General features: G+C 50.5%; 4 protein-coding genes across 4 annotated transcripts; 1 reads left to right on the top strand and 3 right to left on the bottom strand.

The window, feature by feature from the left end:
- Nucleotides 1-6156: 6156 nt before the first annotated feature.
- hal3 (putative halogenase) lies at nucleotides 6157-8343 on the top strand (the record flags this gene model as incomplete). Its single annotated transcript, XM_009549831.1, has 11 exons — nucleotides 6157-6180; nucleotides 6242-6314; nucleotides 6367-6409; nucleotides 6460-6556; nucleotides 6619-6661; nucleotides 6721-6767; nucleotides 6823-7165; nucleotides 7226-7525; nucleotides 7585-7738; nucleotides 7800-7912; nucleotides 7973-8343. 11 exons carry the CDS (start codon nucleotides 6157-6159, stop codon nucleotides 8341-8343), a joined length of 1608 nt encoding a protein of 535 aa, XP_009548126.1.
- Nucleotides 8344-10299: 1956 nt separating this feature from the next.
- Nucleotides 10300-12849, bottom strand: HETIRDRAFT_419240 (uncharacterized protein; the record flags this gene model as incomplete). The annotated part of the gene is made up of 17 exons (XM_009549830.1): nucleotides 10300-10352; nucleotides 10408-10441; nucleotides 10506-10628; nucleotides 10691-10897; nucleotides 10950-11111; nucleotides 11168-11187; nucleotides 11242-11330; nucleotides 11391-11560; nucleotides 11606-11645; nucleotides 11693-11811; nucleotides 11864-11944; nucleotides 12052-12069; nucleotides 12116-12175; nucleotides 12238-12324; nucleotides 12375-12497; nucleotides 12549-12583; nucleotides 12633-12849. The coding sequence occupies 17 exons, from the start codon at nucleotides 12847-12849 to the stop codon at nucleotides 10300-10302; spliced, it is 1638 nt and encodes a 545-aa protein (XP_009548125.1).
- A 1155-nt stretch (nucleotides 12850-14004) lies between these two features.
- Nucleotides 14005-16329, bottom strand: cyp33 (cytochrome P450 monooxygenase 33; the record flags this gene model as incomplete). Its single annotated transcript, XM_009549829.1, has 15 exons — nucleotides 14005-14206; nucleotides 14266-14439; nucleotides 14489-14593; nucleotides 14648-14786; nucleotides 14847-14874; nucleotides 14936-15154; nucleotides 15216-15239; nucleotides 15298-15325; nucleotides 15386-15401; nucleotides 15455-15549; nucleotides 15703-15728; nucleotides 15783-15855; nucleotides 15920-16001; nucleotides 16054-16095; nucleotides 16149-16329. 15 exons carry the CDS (start codon nucleotides 16327-16329, stop codon nucleotides 14005-14007), a joined length of 1434 nt encoding a protein of 477 aa, XP_009548124.1.
- A 692-nt stretch (nucleotides 16330-17021) lies between these two features.
- Nucleotides 17022-19059, bottom strand: HETIRDRAFT_428047 (uncharacterized protein; the record flags this gene model as incomplete). The annotated part of the gene is made up of 19 exons (XM_009549828.1): nucleotides 17022-17045; nucleotides 17100-17162; nucleotides 17224-17320; nucleotides 17389-17413; nucleotides 17464-17521; nucleotides 17583-17604; nucleotides 17659-17718; nucleotides 17774-17901; nucleotides 17929-18015; nucleotides 18048-18063; nucleotides 18193-18224; nucleotides 18267-18301; nucleotides 18353-18404; nucleotides 18456-18473; nucleotides 18531-18540; nucleotides 18601-18699; nucleotides 18762-18775; nucleotides 18833-18911; nucleotides 18962-19059. The coding sequence occupies 19 exons, from the start codon at nucleotides 19057-19059 to the stop codon at nucleotides 17022-17024; spliced, it is 1017 nt and encodes a 338-aa protein (XP_009548123.1).
- Between the last annotated feature and the right edge of the window lie 484 nt (nucleotides 19060-19543).

The following is a 19543-nucleotide window of genomic DNA, read 5'->3' as shown; positions in this document are numbered from 1 at the left end:
AGCCTGGTGGCTGCTCCATGTAGATCTCCTCTTCGAGCTCTCCATTCAAGTAGGCATTCTTGACATCCATCTGGTCGACCTCCCAGTTCTCGCGGGCTGCAAGCGCGAGCAGGATGCGCAAGGACTCGAGTTTGCTGACCGGCGTGAAGGTGTCGGTGTAATCAAGTCCAGGGACCTGGGTAAAGCCCTGTGCGACGAGCCGGACTTTGTATTTGGCGATGTTGCCCTCCGCGTCGCGCTTCGTCCTGAAGACGAGCTTGCTGCCAACAACATTGACACCTGGGGGTGGCCGGTCGACGAGGGTGTAGGTGCCAAAGTGGTTGATCATAGCCAGTTCCTCGAGAATTGCTGTCTCCCACTTCGGCCAATCCTTCCCACGGCGTGCTTCCGCCAAATTTCTAGGTTCGAGGTCCGCTCCCACGCTGGCAGCCATCGCGCGCTCGAAAGTTGTGCGTCCCTCCTCTTCCTCTGCGTCGTCCTCGTCCTCTGCCTGCGTGGCACTCGACTCTACCGCACCTGGACTGGCCGCAAGACTTGCCGTCGGAAAGAGGGACCTCGGAAGGCCGGTTGCGACGCCTTCTCCTCGTTCGAGGCATTGCACATACTCGGACGGCCGCGCGTTTCGGCGGGGACGTCCCTGGTGCTCATAGGTCGATGTCTCCTCGTCAGGAGCGTCGGCGGCAGTGATAGGGTCGTTCTGAGATGCGACAGGGATCGAATCCGGAGGCGCAGGGACGCCGGGAGCGTCCTGAGGCGTCACCAGGATGTCTGGGTGCTCCCCCTCGGTGAGTTCCCCTTCTTGGTCGGAATCTTGAGGGCTGGGTGGATGCGATACAGCTGCGGGCGGCGCAGGCGACGGCGCGCGCGCAGACGGCGTTGCGGGCGGCGCAGGAGACGTTGCGGACAGCGCAGACGACGACGAGGCGTCCAGACGTGGCGCAGGTGGGACGTTCGGGGCGTTGTGTGGCCTAGGCTCCCCCTCGACCTGAACGGTCGTATCTGCGGCATCGGCGCGTCCCCCCTCTGCGAAAACGACGTTCCGCTCGATGCTGACGCGTCGTTTGCCCGGCCAGTAGACACGATAGCCCTTGCTAGCGGTATCGTATCCGACAAAGCGGGCCTCGTCCCCTTTTGGGCTCAGTTTCTTCCGCCCGTCAATTTTGACCCAAACCTTGCAACCCCACTCGTGCAGGTTCCGGAGATCTGGCTTCTTGCCCGTTGCAGCCTCAAGAGGAGTCATTCCCTTGAGTGCACGGGTTCCAGTTCTGTTCCAGATCCAAACACAGTGGCTGATTGCCTCTGCCCATAGGTATTTCGGAAGACCTGCATCCAAGAGCATTGCAACGGCGCGGCCAACGAGCGTGCCATTGAGGCGTTCGGCACGTCCGTTTTGCTGCGGTGAGTCATGGACAGTCAACTCGTGATGGGTTCCGCGACTCGCAAGATGGCCGTTAAATTCCTTCGAGGTATACTCGCCGCCGCGGTCCGACCGGAGGACACTGATGCGTGCGCCACGGTGCACTTCCACCCACTTCTCATGAGTGCGGTATGAGGTAAGTGTTTCGGCCTTTGTCTTCTGAAACTTCGTGGCTAACTCCATAGTTGCTTCATCCAGGTACGACGAGAAATACAGTGCGCCGCCAATCGATGGCGTCTGTGCGGGGCCCCATACGTCGGTGTGACACCGTCCACCATAGTTTGCCGCGCGCGGAGTCGAACTCTCCTGCGGAAATGGTGTGCGGTGGATTTTTGCACGCACGCATGCCTCGCATTGCTCGTTGCCATCCTCATCATCATTGGCTGTGGGGACTAGTGTGATTCCGTGGATGAGTCCCTTACGGACGAGTTCCTTGCATTGTCGAGTGCCAACGTGACCCAACCGCCGGTGCAACTGAGCCGGCGTGAGTGCGAGTGCTTTGCTTGTGGCCACATTGGCCTGTAAGGGAACCCTGCGTGGGCTTGTGAAAGTGTAGAGCCCGCCGGTGAGGGGCACACAGCCGATCTGGTGGTCATCGTGATTCCGAATCGTGGCTCGGCCCCCTCTGAATGACACGGCGCAGCCGTTCTTGTCCGCGCGTGGGACTGATAACAGAGTAAATGCCATGCCAGGGGCATAGAGCACGTCTTGTAGGATGATGGGGGATGTTTCACCCTTGTCGTTGGGGATTTCTACCCTCAGGTTCCCGTGTCCGGTTGCCATGAAGGTTCCGCCGTCTGCAGCAGTGATGGGTTCAGGAGTAATACTGACGAAATCCTCCATTTCTTCTTTGTAGGGCGACATGTGATGGCTAGCCCCGGTGTCGATGCAAGTTGTCATCAGGTCTCGGGATTCCCTACGATGAGCGGTGAGTGCGGAAGAGGTGAGGGTGGCTGTGAATCCGACAGGCTCAGTCGTGCTAGCGGAATTGGCGGCGGTACCTCCTTTCGCACCTTTCGATCCACTCCTTCCTCCCCCTTGATCTTTGCCTTGATCGGGATTGAAACCACCACCGCCTGGCTGTCGGCATTCTGCTTTCCGATGACCCTTTCTTCCACAATTATAGCATTTGCCCTTGATCTTCTGCGACGAGGCCGACGAGACCTCCGCATTTGGATGTGAGTAAAGAGCCGAAGATGTGGGTTTGGTGGCGGTGCGTTTTCTCGAAGATGAGACCTGCTCGTTCCGCAACTGATCATTCTCCCATTCATCAAGGACGAGAGAGGCAAGTCGGTCGGGTTGTATGTCCTGCCCCAGGATGCGCGCGGCGCCAGTGATGCTCGAGACAAAAGACCGATACGAAGGGGGAAGTGAAGCGGCGAGGATCGGTAGGTATTCGGAATCCGGGAGACTGACCCCCATTCCTGCTAACTCCTCTTTCAACTTCTCCATTGCATCTAGATGTGCTCGCAGATCCCCGCCATCACGACATCTCATCTCGGTCAGTCGACGACGCTTGTCGATCTTGACCATATCGGGCTTATCCTCGAACTCCTTGCACATGTACTTCCAGGCTTCGGCAACCGAGGTAAGTCTTCGTGATTGGATTTTGAGTAAGAGGGAGTCGCTAATCGTGCTGTAGATCTGTTGCTGGACCGTGTATTCATCCCGTTCCCAGTTTGCGAGAATGTCGAGTGCATTTTCGAGTTCGAAGGCATCAGACATGGAAATCGGAGTGTCTTCCGAAAGTGGGGATGGGACAGTCGGCCTTAAGCTGGATCCGTCGAGATGAGGTACCAGTCCTCGTGCACCGACAGCGGTACGAAGGCGGGTTTTGTAAATGACCCAGTTCGTGCCATCGTTGGCTAGCTTCGGAACATTGTAGAAGTTCTGGCTGGACGACATTGACGAATCAGCAGGGCCCATAACCTGTTAGAGTTTACGAGGCCGACTAATAGAAGCGCGAGCAAACGAATGACTCAGTGCGTGTAGACAACGACTCATATATATAACAAGTACCTAATAGAAGCGCGAGCAAACGAATGACTACGGTAAGTCAGTAAAAGATCTACGAAAGTGTGAATGGTATAGTAGCTCACCTCAGTGCGTGTAGACAACGACTGAGGTGCTCGATAACGACGAACGTATGGTAACGATAGTGTGTTCGGAGTGTGAATAGGAACTGTATAGTACCAAGGCATCAACTCCGCAAGGTAACATGTCCGAGTGAGTCCATAAAAGGAAACTGATAACATATTATGTAATAGTCCGTTTGAAGTCAAAACATACCACTGTGCCTTCGTGCACGTTTGTCGCTGCAGTAAATCTCAACACTAGCATACAAGATAACGCGCCACCATGCGGACCCCCTTGGCGACCACTACTTTGATATAAGGCCCTTCACCACGTAAAGGTGAGTGGTCTTGGAATGAACTAGTTTTATTCCCTGACAGTCATTCGCCAGGACTTGTTCTCGTCGCAGCTCAAACGAGGGTGTTCTTACTGGGTATGAAAGCTTGTTAGAGATATCTGGCTGTGACCGGCCGTCTCCGGCAGATGTGTGTACATGTCATGGTAATATCTGGCTAACTGAAGTCCCTCCTTCCACGATGGTATGATATGACCGAACTTGTTCTCGTTCACGCTCAGACCTACCGACCGCTCTCCCTGAAGTCATTCTAGATGTTCTCATAACCAACCACATGGCTCTCGTCCTTACCAATGACAGCCCTACCGCTGCATTGGCATCTCTGGTGATAGAAGACATGAACAAGATCATCGTTGCCAGCTTTTACGAAGCCTCGGTAGATCCCGAATATGGCCGCTCATACGATTCTCACAAGACGTTCGGACACGGTGTCAGGAATGGAAAGCGCAATGCCACGTTGTTCGACTGGCTTTAACGTCATCTGCGTCCCCTTGATCTCCAGTTGACCTGTTTCCCTCATCTGAGTACAAAAGCCTCCAGAGTGCTATGCTTGTGCTTTTCTATCTCGTGCTGGTTGTCTTCGGTTGCTCATGAATCGTGTCAAGCGCTTCCACCGGGGCATCATACAAATGGCGGCCGTTACCGATTGCCAGGCCGTGGTTCAACGTGACTTGTGATGAATTCGAATCACCCGAGCTACTGGATGGCCATGATATTTCCCACAGAGTTTCCGCGGGGTGCACTTGCTCCCACTGCAACCGTGTGACGTGGGCAGTGGTGCGGGAGCGGTGATGGAGTCACTCGTGGCGCGGCACCATCACGTCCACCTCACTCTCCAAGACCTTCATGTGGTCATAGATCGTGCTCGTGCCGTGAGCCGCTTCCCCACATGCCTTCTTTTGACTCTTTGCACACTCATGAGACTGTCCAGCACTGTCCAGCTGGAGGATGTGGGAGTTGTCAAAGACAATCGTGTCGACTTTGTTTCGTTTGATTTTCTCAAGGAATCTCCGGGTCAAGGGCCAGGACATCTATATACTCTGCTCATTTGATCCTGTAGTCGTGTCCACAATGTTGTGGTCAACCGACGAATAGATCTTACAGGTGCTTCACAACAGGAATGACCAGGGCTGCATCCCCACCCTGAGAAATATTTGGGATGTGATGAGTAAAGGCAGTCCTGTTTCGATACGTATGTCATCTGTCTTGCCCGACGGACTACTGTTCTCAGCCAAATATTCGCCGACAGACAAGTATGTATTGCAATCCAAGCCACGAATCGATCACCAGGACCAAGGCGACCGTAGCAGCCAGGATATGTTGGATAATAATCCCGTCTGCTCACGCACACGGCTTAGATGTTTTGCAGGCTTTAGAGCCTCTCATTCCCAACTACGGCTTTGGCAGCTCCACCGCCCACCTGGGAGATGTGAACATGCACATCCTCACAAAAGTGGGAAACCGGACTTTGAGCAAATTCAGGGTTCTAGGGTTTGTTCATTATCGTGAGCGCATGGGACAATCATCACTCTCTCATCAGGAGATGTCAACCACAGTTGTCTCTCTGGAGTTCGATTTATAGAAATGTGGGACTCTGCGGAGACAGGGTCGATTAACCTCTTCTAATAATTGCGCGAGGGTCGGGATGTAGGATATCAGGCCAGACGCGGGGTCCATCGGCATCATTCTACTCGGACTCGGGTTCTCTCCAACAGTTCCGCGGATGCGAATACTACCCGTTCAATGTATAAAGAACCCATAAATGGGAGTGGAATCGACTACCACTTGAGCGAGAACACAGGAATAGCAGGGCGCTATGCTCTTTCCCATACTCGTTCTGGGCGACTATCAGGTCTTCAAACTTCGCAGGGCGTCAGCGCTCCTGTCCTCTCATCCATCATTCTAAACTGTCTGTCTGACACCTCGATTAACGTTCATCCTCCCTATTCGTTCTTTGTGCTTCCAACTGGGCGCTCTCGAATCCCCACTCAGAATAGCATACTTCTGCTATCCGAAAGTAGCAACACGCTCATTTAATATGCACGAAGACAGGGATAAGAATAGGGACCAGGACAACGAGGGCTCGTAAGCGAACGCTGAGAGCTAGCGATATCACGTACATTAACACTTCAACACCATCCTCGCCACTGGCCGAATGGCTGCAACTGGCGATCGGTGACGCAGTCTCCAAAAAATTGGCACCTCGCTGGAATCGGTACACGATGGATTAGAGCTATATAAGTTCCAGTAAACTGCATAATACAGCCCAACCTCACTCACACTTGCTATACAATTATCGCCTCCACCTATCATGGCACTCGCCTCTTCTACTATGGTACGCACGTCGAATCGCTTCCACGGTCTGTGCTGCATCTCAAACGGATCGCCGTCTCCAGCCCCTCAAGGCACAGGTTCTCGTCATTGGAGGTGGTCCCTCCGGTTCCTATTCTGCGACGCTGCTTGCTAGAGGTAATTGATGCTCGTGATGCATACCTTGATCGTGCTGATCCCACACGCTCAGAGGGCTTCGACGTCGCGTTGCTCGAAAGCGACATATTTCCGCGGTTCGGAACTTCCAAGTAGCCGATGGTAAATTTCGCTGACGAACAGGCAGATATCACATCGGGGAAAGCCTCTTGCCTTCCATTCATCAATTTCTGGCTCTCATAGATGCCAATGACCTTCTCTCATCTCACGGCTTTACGCCAAAGGTAACCCACTCGCTCTTCGCATCTATCCGATGCGCCCTTTCACCCTACTGACCCCTGTGCAGCCTGGCGCCGCTGTCAAGCTCAATCAGTTCAGTCGTGAAGGATGTAAGCTAGCGATCGTGCACCTCTGACCGATATTCACGTCGGCGCTTTCTACTTATCAGATACCGACTTTACATCTCTGGACTCTAACAATAAGGCATGGAATGTGGTCAGTGACAGATCCGTCTGAACGAACTGCGCACACTCATGGGGAAATTGCCTAGATCCGTGCCGAGTTTGACGACATTCTGTTGAAGAATGCGGCCAACAACGGCGTCAAGGTGTTCCAAGGCGTCAAGGTCGTCAACATCGTATTCAGCGACCAGAACCCCGAGAGGCCCGTCGCTGCCGAATGGGTTTCCAAGGCCGGCGCAAAGGGATCCGTTAGTTTCGAGTGGCTCGTGGATGCCTCCGGGCGTGCCGGAATCATGTCGACTAAGCATCTGAAGAACCGGACGTTCAATCAGAGCCTGAGGAACGTTGCCTGCTGGGGCTACTGGAGAGGAGGGAAAGTATACTCTCCTGGGACGACGAGGGAGAACGCACCGTGGTTCGAGGCATTGACGGGTGAGCGCGCGCCAATAGCTAGCGCCGCTTGATTCCAATTCATCTGACGTGTGCTCGCAGACGAAACGGGTTGGAGTTGGTATATCCCGCTTCACGACGGGACGGTTTCTGTGGGGTTTGTCACCACGGAAGAATCGAGCGTCGCGAAGAAAGCTGCGACGCGGCGTGGCTCCGATGGTCAGCCCGTCGTCGACGCGGTTCTGAAGATTCACTACTTGGACCAGCTTCAGTTCACTCCGGGGCTGGCGAGCTTGTTGGAAACTGCGCAGCTGAGCAGCGATGTCAAGTCCGCCAGAGACTACAGCTACAAGGCGACCGCGGTGGCGGGAGATCACTTCCGGATAGTAGGAGATGCGGGCGGTACGTGCCGATCGGTGCAACTCAGGGTTAGTGGAGTGGGTTTGCTGAATGCTCTACAGCTTTCATCGACCCGTTCTTCTCATCCGGGGTGCATCTCGCGTTCACGAGCGCGCTATCCTCGGCATGCACAATCGCAGCCTCCATAAGAGGCCACTGTAGTGAACGCGAGGCTCAGACATATCACGAACTCAAAGTGGGAACCTCGTACACCCGGTGAGTCGCTGTGGCCGATGCCTGTCGGGTTGACTTTGACGGTGGCATGGACATGGACCAGGTTCTTGATAGTCGTCCTCGGCGCGTACAAGCAGATCAAGGCACAGCACGCGCCTGTGCTACAGGACTTGAACGAGGGCAACTTTGACCGGGCGTTTGCGCTTCTCAGACCAGGTGTGCAAATAGTGCTTGTGCGGCTGCGTTGATGATCTGACCTCGATCTGGACATAAAAGTGCTACAAGGGGCAGGGGACGTGGGAAAAGAACTGACGGAAGACGAGGTTCAAAGGGCGATGGAGTTCTGCTCGAACCTTTTCGCTCCGACGGACCCCAAGATGCACTCGGCGGTCGCAGCCAGGGTGGATCGAAGGCTGATGGACAAGGAAGGTCCGATACTGCTGTCAGAGGAAGTCAAGAAGATCGTGGGGGAAGAGGACGAGGAAGCGATACACGTGTTGAACGAAATCAACGCGCGGAAGCCGATCCATACGATGTACGATGTAGCGCAGCAGTTCGGGCACGAGGCGTGGGGCGGGTTTGTGCCTGTGTGCGTTAGAGGGAAGCTGGGGCTGGACGGCGTAGTAGTAGACGATAGCGAGAAATAGACGTAGACGTAGACGTAGAACTGTTCCGACTCCCCATTCGAAATCGATTGTCACGACCACTGAATTAGACGAGGTCGGCAACTTGACTGATTGCCGGATGCTGGGAGAGGGGAAGCAGGGTGTTGGCTAACGACAACGGTCCAACGCTTCGTCAATGAGGAGTTTATCACTGTCTGTGGGTCGTGCTTCATTTCCAGTGCCGGTGACGAAATGCCCCCAACACGATACAGTTGGTGGATGCGGTATCTTGTGTCTTGGCATCTAACGCTGGGCTAGCCTGTAGGTTGTCTGTTCCGGTATAGCATGTGAAGTGAGTCTTAGAATCAGACCCTTCTGCCTTCTGTTCTGCAAACTGATAGTCTTTCAGCACTTTTCTACATAGGCAAAATTGCAGAAATCTGAGCCAGGCTCTCAGCGCTCAGCGCCGCTTCCAATTTATGTGATCTGGTCTATGACTGCCGCTGACTCGGCTCATTCCTCGCGGCGACTGCACTCCATCGATCATTTTTTTTTTACCATCATGATTGGCTGCATTGTGCTCTTGATGTTCCTTTTGAAGAGTCGTCCCTCAATTTCAAGAATGTTGATTAAACGCCATGAAGCAGCCAGTAATGGAAGCGTTTCACGGAAGAGCTTTCCATCGTGATACAGGGGTTCTGAAATGATCTTCGAATCGCCTTCTGAAGGTGTTGACTGATCCATCGCACGCAGCCTCCAGGGTGTCGTACTTCTTGATCGTTATTCGAAGCTGCACATATCGATCGGAGTACCACTGGACTCGGTTTGTCTCTACATATTCCGCTCTTGCGCTCTGTTTCTTCGCATATTCTCCACCCCACCGTTCGCCGCAGTCTCAGTAAAGCCTAGATCTTCGTTACATTGCTCCTATCTTGTTGTACGTGCCTCTTTCGATTCATCGGAATTGTTGGTCACCTTGTTCAACAGTCTATGCAAATTCTCTCCTCGCGAGGTGGGTGTATAGTTCCGATTCTAAGCTCCGGGAAAAATGCATAACAAGGCTCACGTGCAACTATCTAGTTTGAATGCCAGGAAGAACATCCGGGATTATGATCCCCGCAACGATATTCATATGTCGACACTCCGAGTGGCTCCACCTCCACAGACAGAGCTTGAGGTAGTGTCTTCGCTGTCTTGACCCCATGTGTATTGCCAATGAGACTCGGCAATCCTTCCAGCCCAATGCATTTAGTTTCTCCCGTATGGTGACAAATAGCACCCTCAGTTCCACCATTAATATGGTACGTGAAGCTCTTGTTATTTTAGCGTAGGCGGCTGGCCTCACGATTCATAAGCCCAAAGGCTTCTCTGTTGCCTGAGTCTTTCGCTACGTCGGACGTCATGACATGCGCAGATCTTATGATGCTTTTTTTCTTCCTACGTTTTGTACTTTTATTTTGGGCTCGATTCTTCAATGACTCTTTTTGTGAGGTTGCGTGTACAGTCATTCAAGAGCAGAATGGCCGTTGATGGACAAGTGCTCGAGCCTCCTCCGGGCCTGAGTGCTTGAGCTGCTGATTTGGGGTCTTGAAGACAGCTTTTTCGGGTCCATTGTGACTCTGCAGGGCGCTCGATGCTTCGGCGATCGTGTGTACATTGGTTTAATCCTCTATTGTTCTGCGAGGCAGGTTTGTAAACGTAAAGTGCGGATATACAGAGTTATCCCTCTATGGTACAAACGAGACACTGAGACTAGAATGATGAACATGATCCTGCGAAACAACACTATTGGGGCAGATAGCATTGATACTGTCCATCGGTGGGTCCAGACCATCCCACTCAACATAGACCAAATCAGCTGACCGTGGTCAAGATGCAGTAATTAAAAAATTGATACTCACCGCATCGCCAGCAGTGTAGAAGGTTGTATGGATCACTATATTAATGACCATGGGCGTCAAGATTTACCAAACACAATCATAAACTTAAGCGGGTTCACTATTTGTTCTTTATTGCAACTAGTTCATTATAGTTGTCGCCCCAGAAAGAGTCTTGAAAGCGATATGTGAGGAAATCAGTGAGTACATTAATACAAGGGAAACACACCTTCGAAGTCGGGCTCATAGATATCAGCCTCGTTCTGAGGGAATGCAATGGTGGATAAGTTAAAGAATGCCGATATGAGAGGGCTGTATGATCAGTACCAGGTAGGCTCCCGATCCGGCTGTTATATTCCTCAATGTATTTGCGGCAGTGCTAAGTCTCTTGTACATCGTTGCGGCGTCTGACACAGAGGTGTTGAAAGACCAGCCCTCCGTGAATGCGACCTTAACGTAAACGGCAATCAGTGGATGACAAGGTACAGCCCTTGCTTAATCCCCAGACTCACATGCCATAAAGACGATCTCCATTTAGGGGTCACACTCGTCCTCCCTTTGATTCCGTAGAGAAAAGGGGTCGAAGCAAATAAAATAGGGAGGGAGACTTGATCTAAGGTTTCATCAATCGCATTGGCCAAGGTTTCAATTGCCTGAGGTGTTTTGAAATTCCCGACAGGGATGAGACGTGAAGAAACCGCAAGCTGAGTCCCGACAGGCTATCACGATATCAGCTCACGTAGACGAGACATATCTGCAGAGCATCCTCACCACATTCGCTCCAAAATTATCAAAGAACGATTTATAAGAAGGCTCGACGACGAAGGTGAAATTTCCTCCAAGCTCCTGGGTGAACTTACGCAGTGGTTCTATCGTTTCGTTCGCCCGCGTAGCATTCAATACAGGGTTAGCAAATATGACCACAGTGAGTGGCTACCCATATCGGGATAAGGTCCACAACGATAACTATCAAGAGGATTGGTACTCACCAATGTAAAACCGCCCCATCCTTCACAATACTCAAAATCAAGCATATTATATGCTTATAAACGCGTTGGCTCACCTGCCTGTGCAAACTGAAGGGCATGTGCCGCCATGAAGTGAATCAACCGCCGTTGGTCGTCTCGGTTAGATTTGATATCAACTTGGACGCTGGATGGTAATCGACTTCATCTCCCAGTTTCGAAGAACAGAATATAAAAAAACCCTTACGCATTGATTGACATCTTCGGGAGCGCCAAGGTTGTGACACTCAGGACAGCACCGAACGTGCCCCCTCCGCCTCCTCGTAAGGCAAAGAAAAGATCGGAGTAGTGACATTCAGAGGCATTTACGTGCTTCCCAGTTGGTGTTACGACTTCGAATTGAAGCTGGTGGGGGGGCTGAGGAGATTGTGCAGTTGAGAAAAATATAGATTAGAAGCTCACAGCTCGGTCCACGGCAAGTCCCAATGAGTTTGAAAGGACGCTGCAGCACTATCAGCGACGTTTCGAAAGTAAGGGATGAGAGCTCACCTATGACCTCCACCCTGAACGTATCCGCCTCCACCTGCCACCGATGCGTCTCCTGCGGTCGGTATTGTGAAGTTGTTGGCCTCGGCAAAATCAATTAATGCTTGAAATGATACGCCGGCCTGACAATAGTGATAAATACACGACATTGAGAAAATCACCAAGAAGCCTTACACCGTAAGTCACTGCCGGGACTTTTTGTGTCTGTTTCGCTGCAGTGCAGCCTGCAGGAACAAATTCGCCTTCCGATGTAATCTGTCGAATAAACCGTCAGTGTGCTTGTCGAAAGTCGCGGTTCCGGGGGCAAGCGAAAGCTCTAGAAGTCTTTACACATGCCAGCATTGTAGAGCGAGTGCACTCACAGATTGAAGGTTGTGCATCTGCCAACGTGACAGTTGTTAGCATGAATTGCCCTGCTGTACATACATCCATATTTACCCATAGTGCAAGAGCGCCAGGCGCGCTGCTACGACCCATGAAGTCGTGCTAATGCTCACAGAATGCATGTTGAGCTGAGATTCAGTAGAAGAAAACTTGGGATGACTCACCCCCGTATTCTTTATGACAAGGCGAACACCGTGAGCCCTAGAAAAATTAAAACCAGTGATCGCGTCTTCCGCGGAACGAACATCGATCTTCGACACATAAGAACAACCTTTGTAAGAATTAAACTACCAGTACATACTCCATAATCTGGTACACTCCCTTGATGACAGACGCGGGGTGGCATAAAAGCGCCGGTGTCGCTAGGTGAAGCGGAGTTCAAGAGACATTGGCTAGAATTCACTTGGCATGTCTCCCATTGCGTCTAGAAATATGTTCACAAGAGAAGTATGAACCGAGAGCTCGTCATACTTACATTCATGTAGGCCCCGAAATTGTTGGCCCTCAATGCTAGTGTCTATTTAGCATACCGTTCGGGAAGAGATGGCTCGGAACGTACCGGTACTTGAATATCCCTGGATGATAGAAGAACATTCTTGAGCGTCCGCTTGTCCTTCCACATCACTGACGAGCTCATAACAAGGGCGTGCAAAAGGTATTCCTCGGAGAAGGCGTCCTTGGACGGTGGTGTTTAGAGAATTCCACTGTGCAGAGGACGGCAGTTGAAAAGAAGGACCAACGATGACGCTGAGTGAGACGAGTAGCAAGAGTAGCATTTAGGATATGCTTTTGGTGAGGATTGAATGCCTGATACACACCATAATGGACCGCATTTTAACGACTCTTGGACAGAACACTCCGTCGTCAGATCAATCAGCCATCACGATTTTTTTTCACCTGAGGGTGCCAGATTCAGTACTCACAAGTACATGCTTGCTACCCTTGATTGATTCAGGCCCCCTGCGCAATCACGGTGGGCGGTCGGGCTGTTGGAAGACGACGCCGACTTCGTGGGGCCTGACGCCCCATCAGCAGGAGCGGAGCATCTCTAAAGCTGGTGGTATCAGATCGGTTTCAACACATAGAAAACCTAATATCACTGATGTAGCTGTGCAACAGTAGGAAAATTGGAGGATTGATGTGGTGCTGGATGCGACGTGGCCTACAAAACTCGTCACATTTCATGGTGCGATGCTCAACCTTCGATCTGTCAGCGATCTCATTTTCACGGAGAAGTAATGTCAGCGCATTCAGAAAATAATCTCCGTCATCTTTTGAATAGAGGCCTGCTGGTATCGTTCAGTGCACTGCGAGCTCAAATTTAGCGGGTGTGTTGCGAACTCAGCCAAGGTCCGGCTCGGTCAATCCCGGCGGTCCCGACGGCCGCGGATCTCGTTCCTTGTAACAACGTTGTTTGTAGTACGCTAGATAGCCTCAGTAACACATTCATAGAAGAGTTCTTCTGCGATTGGACCTGGCTAGAAGGTGTTCAACAATCAAGATGCAGGACACTTTCTTGCACCGTTGTAGTCCGGCTCATCACATAACCGATTTCATATTGACAGCTCCTTGAACCCTTTCCTGGAGCCCGTATGCAAGGTGGATTCTGATTTCTCACATTGGGCTCCATCATCATTCCTGTACAACTTTCTGTGCGGGTTCAATGCCCCATTCCGAAGAAAATTCGACTGAGCACTGGATGTGCTCCTCATTTTTAGATACGTCCACTCTGTCATCGCTACCAGGGTTTTTGGATTTTCCTGTCTGGTCTTTCTCTCTACCATTCATCAATTACAGAATCCGATGCGACATATTGAGTTAAAAATGATACATACAACAAGGACGACACGGAAATATACTCTATACAGCATGCTCATCCTGGATGCTGTCGAAAGTTCTGATATCAAAGGTAAACCTGGTAAACCCATGCTCTACTCCCATTCCTTCAGCGCATCTTCGCTCTGAATCGCCTCTGCTAACACCGCCTTGCCTGCTTCGGAGTTGCGAGTGGTGAGCCGAAAGTTGAACGGGGCAGGGCGTGCGGTCAAGTTGCTCTTGAACGCATCGGGATCAGGGAGCAGCGGATTTCCTGCTTCATCCAACGCAGGAGCAATGTCAAACGACCAAAGCATTCTAAATTAGCATAATAATTATCAGAGGTGCGGAGTTCAGTCGACGGAATTCAAACCGACCTTGAGATGGTGATGAACAGAGATTTCTCTGCGACAAATTGTGCGGGGCAAATGCGTCGGCCGAAACCGAAAGGGAGGTCGAAGTTCACAAGCCTCGGTTCCGTCGTGTCTAAAAACCTCTCGGGTTTGAACGCTTCAGGCTCAGGAAACAGTTTAGGGTCTTTAGAAATCATACTGCGCGGCAGTCAAATCACAGAAAAGCAGGTATGATCGGACGACATACTATAGATTCGCAAACACAGTAGCCCCCTTGGGAATATGGTATCCTTCGTAGACGTCGTCTTCTGTTGTTGCGTGAGGCATAGCCATGGGTGCGACAACCCTCCACCTTATAATTAAAACCAATTAGGTATATTTGCGTACAATGAGCGCAAGAGCGTACCTCATTATCTCCTTGATCAGAGCTTGCAGGTAGGGAAGAGAAGATTCGTCGTCGAAAGTTGGCATGCGAGATCGTCCGACGACCGAGTCCAGCTCAGCCTGAGCACGCCGTGCACAATCAGGAAAATGGATCATGGCGACTCGATAGAGAAAACGATATCAGACATGTAAAATCGAAGGGACAAAACGTCGTGGCTCACGTAGGAAAACGTCCAGTGTAGAAGAGATCTTACGAATGAAATAGAGCGTCATCAATACGCAGGTCTGTGATGATTATGAAAGGGTGTACCGTAGATATTCCGGCGGCAAACGGACTTGCAACATGATACGCCATCTCGATTTCGCCGATGTCTTCAGAAGGCCCCTCTTCCCACATCTTCGTTGACATAGACGGCTTCGCGTTGCCCTCTTCCATCTTGCGCTTGACGTCTCGAAAGCAGCTCAGGTAAAGTTGTATGTCTATAAGTCGTCTCTTCTCGACCTCCCATCTGAACCATTGCAAGAATTTCTAGCAAAGATCCATAATTTGTGAAGGAAACACCCCGAACATTAATTTCAGATAAACGTACGGGAAGCCACAAAAGAATAGGCCACTAGCAATTAATGCAAGTAAGTGCTATGTAATTGTTGACAACGATGAATAGCACGCACGGACTCGACAATATATCTTCCCGGAATTCTGGTGCCAACATCCCTGTCACTAGGTGCCCTTGACCCGATATTGAAGAAGGCGACTTACTGAGCAGTTCCAAATGCTGAGAAAAGATGCTGAGAAGAAAATAAGAAAGAGGGCGGAAACTACGCATACCTCTCCCAGCTTCATTGTTGTCCTTGACTATCTGATCATCCAGGCTCTTGATTCGACTACCGTAGCTTATCGAGAAAGCTACTGAGGTCGCAAATCTAAAGCAAGCATATTATTACTAGTAGAATTTCCGAGTGGAGATCAGAGCCTGCCTCGTGAAATGATGCGCGTAATTTCCGGCGTCGTCAAAAAGGTCGCGTAGCAGCACCGAAGATTCAAGCGTCTGGAAGGCGCGGTAATTGACAGCATACTTTGCGTTGAGGCAGGAATGCTGAAGCTGAGAAGTCGATGGTAAGTAAGCGACAGTGCAGGACGATTTCAAAACAGATACCTTTCGCCATTTCCGCCACTTATCGCTGTACGCCATGCCCAATCCCCACATGTTGCGAGAAAGGATCTCTTGGCTAAAATAGCAGGTGGTTTCTGTCAGCGGCAGTCACTCATCCATATAAACCGCGTTGAACGGACCCTACGATGGATCTCGGTCGACTAGAGTATATCTCCCCTCGCTTTTCCAGTAACTCCCATGCGGTCCGGGCATCATTGAGCACTTCGAAATGACGTCAGGATGTGTCCACAGTTTCACAGTAAATTGTCGTTACCGATGACCACCTTGCTGCCAATAACGAAAGAAAATATGTTTCCTAGTTCCCCAAGTTTCATGAAGCTAGTGTTAAGCTGACAGACGTCAACGCACCATATGTCTTCGCCAGATGAGACCAAGTCTTGTAAGGCTGAACGAGAGGTATCTGTCCTCGATTGTCTCCAGACAGTCCCCTGGGCGGCCCCGGAGGCAGCTTGGAGTTTGAGAAGCGGCCCCTCAAAAAGAACCATGCTGAGACAAAGAGTACGACCCACACAATCATTGAGGAAAACATAGGAGAGATGAGTCTAGACAATCGTCGTGCACGAAATGGTTGTTGGGATACAGCCTTCAGGCCTGCAGACCGTTCCTAGCGAGAGAACTCCCAGGGTGCGGCTGCTAAGCTGGGGAGTAAACATAGGTACACACGATCACCCAGAATCGAAGCATCTCGAGCGCTCCGCAGAGTCATCATAGACCCGAAGGAGCGGTGTGCCATGAAGTCGCAAGACCCCAAATCAGCGGCTCAAGCGCTCAGACCCAGGAGGCACCCAGGCTCAGGGACTACAATCCAGTTCCGAATCATTGCCGAGGGTCAATGCATCACTGCAGATGTGACTGCATCCGAGTTACTTACTGGCTTATATCCCCAATTCAGATGGGCGCGCTGGACGACTCATTTGAAACTCCGCTTCAATATCCCCCGTTCATGTTCTTAGGTAGCCGGCTGATGCAGCGAGGACAACAGCCAGTAAGCGTTGTGATAGTGGAACGGAAGACATTCATGTGCCCTTCAACGTTTCGACAGCTGATGAATTAATGAATGCTAACGTTGATGTTATTAAGTTTTATGCATATCTTTCCCACATTCCTCCACATTTTGCGAAGTCGGGAATAAATATTGACATAGAAGGAATTGAGCCCAATAGAAAAATACGAGACGGAGGTAGATCTACACATATCATGATATACTACTTATCAAAGGATTCAGGCCACAGAGAAGATTTCGGGCTGTTGAATCGCAAGGTCAGCTTCTTACATCAAGACAACAGGAGATTCACGTACCATATTTTTTCCGCTACTGGCAGTACTCTTTGTCACCATCTGGGAGAAACTAATTGCATTGGGCTGGAAGGATTGCCAAGTCTCATTAGCAGTATACATGGGTTCAAGACAGCGAAGACATTACCTCAAGCTCTGTCTGTGGAGGTGGAGCCACTCGGAGTGTCGACATATGAATATCGTTGCGGGGATCATAATCCCGGATGCTCTTCCTGGCATTCAAACTAGATCGTTACGCGTGAGTCTCGTTATGCAGTTCTCTCGGATCTGGTAACCAGAGCTAAACACCTACCTTGCGAGGAGAGAATTTGCATAGACTGTTGAACACAGTGACCAACAATTCCGATGAATCGAAAGAGGCACGTACAACCACCTACTATCTCATAGATCGCAAAATACCACAGGCCTTGACCCTTGATCGAGCTCTGGAGCACAGATGATGAGCACGGGCAGGAGTAAGGAAATTGTGTTATTGCGAACAAGTACAAGCACAACGATATCTGCCGCACTGCGGAAATATATCTGATGTCAGAACACTCCAAAAGATGCAAAAGCGCCGCACCTTGTAATGACCCCGATGTTGATCGCATAGAATATGAGATGATTAGCCTGGGCTCTCAGTCTGCATTCTGTTTAGCATCCAGCACTCTACAGCAGAAAAAAAGCAACAAGCTCACCCAGAAAGTTCGTGGTTGATCTGATTTAAATAGTAGATCAACGAGAATGCGATGCATATATCTGTAACAATAGCTGATGCCAATGCAGCGGTGGAGAAGTCCTGAGAGCTATGATTAGCTCGAAGCATCTAGAGATCAGCAATGCTAATCATTACGCCTGGAAAGGTTTTGCCTTGGATCTTGGCGAACGTCTCGGCAGCGATGCTGGTGTTATCAGGCGGAAAAGAGAATGTGAGACGAGTCTATGAAAATATCCTGGTTTTGGAAAACTCACGTCGAACCATAAGTAGCTGCTCGACATAGTGATATTCAATATCAATCAAAATTGTGGTGAGAACTAGGCTAGATGTACCTATCGTCATACCTCATCTCGTTGTCAGTGGTTTAGGGCCATTCAGAAGGGGAAGAATCAGACTGACTGAAATTTCCAAAAGCCAGCACGCTCTAAAACCTCGATTGGCATATGTTCGAATGAACCGCAACACGTACTCACAATGACCGAGACTAGAATCCAGTTGCCTCTGCTCACTAAAGACATTTTCACATATCGAGATAATCAGACAGAAATTATGTACGTACGGATTTTGACTCGATATGCAAAATACCAATGGACGGTTACTTGGATCAATGCCTACAGCAGAATTAGCAGCGGCAGGTCATAATCACAGCCTAGATCGCTGACCGTGATGAGTAAATTGATCTGCGGGCAGTATAGTTAGGTTAGTGATCAGGCCAACAGTATTGTCTTCTTACGAACATCAACGCTCCTGTTCAATAATTTCATGTCAATTGCGGAATTTGACTGAGATGATCCGGAGTGCACTGACCATATAGATGCTTCTAGCGCGGCTGTGTTTTCCCACTGAAGTACAAGGTAATGATAAACGGCATGAATACCGAACGTTGATCTGATAATTTCGAGGATCCTGCGGAATTGTGTGATATTTTTTGAATCAAGCAGTGGAACAGATAAAAGGGAGGAACGTACCATATTATAAAGACCTATCAGTTGTAGAAATGTAGTCAACGTGGGCCCAGGTGAACAGGTGAAAAACGTACTGTCGCCTTCGTACGGAGATGATCGTCAGGGTAATTCAGCCAGTAAATCCAAGTCTGCACAGTCACGATCCCGAGGAAACTTATAGAGAGTCAGCTAGTACGAGATCCAGTTCAAAAGGAAGCGCTTACGACACAGAAACGACAACGCCGAGGAAGAGAGCCCCGTATGTACTTTGGATATCGACGAGGGCATGATCGGAAGGCGGCATGGAGACACAAGATGACATGTTGATAGCTTGAGCCTTGAAGATAGGAGCGATGTAACGAAGATCTAGGCTTGACTGAGACTGCGGCGAATGGTGGGGTGCAGAATACGCGAAGAAACAGAGCGCAAGAGCGGAATATGTAAAGTCCGGTAGTACTCCGATCGATATGTGCAGCTTCGAATAACGATCAAGAAGTACGACACCCTGGGGGCTGCGTGCGACGTATCAGTCAACACCTTCAGAAGGCGATTCGAATGTCATTTTAGAATCCCTGTATCACGATGGAAAGCTCGTCATCGAGCGCATTGAGCCCGACCGTGGAAGAGAGAGCGCTTATTGATGGTATGTGGGAGCCAATGTCATTCTTCAATCGGGTCCGAACCTCACTCGAGCAAGGCCAAGAATAGCATTGCTCGAGAATAGCTGCGGGAGAAGCCATCAATGCGTAGGCCATCGCCGGAGATGCTGAATACTTCCATTTTTCGCAGCAAACGGGACCAAATGT

The sequence above is a fragment of the Heterobasidion irregulare genome, assembly GCF_000320585.1.
Source record: "Heterobasidion irregulare TC 32-1 unplaced genomic scaffold scaffold_07, whole genome shotgun sequence".
Classification (NCBI taxonomy): Eukaryota; Fungi; Basidiomycota; class Agaricomycetes; order Russulales; family Bondarzewiaceae; genus Heterobasidion; species Heterobasidion irregulare.
This window is presented reverse-complemented; position numbering and strand designations above follow the sequence as displayed.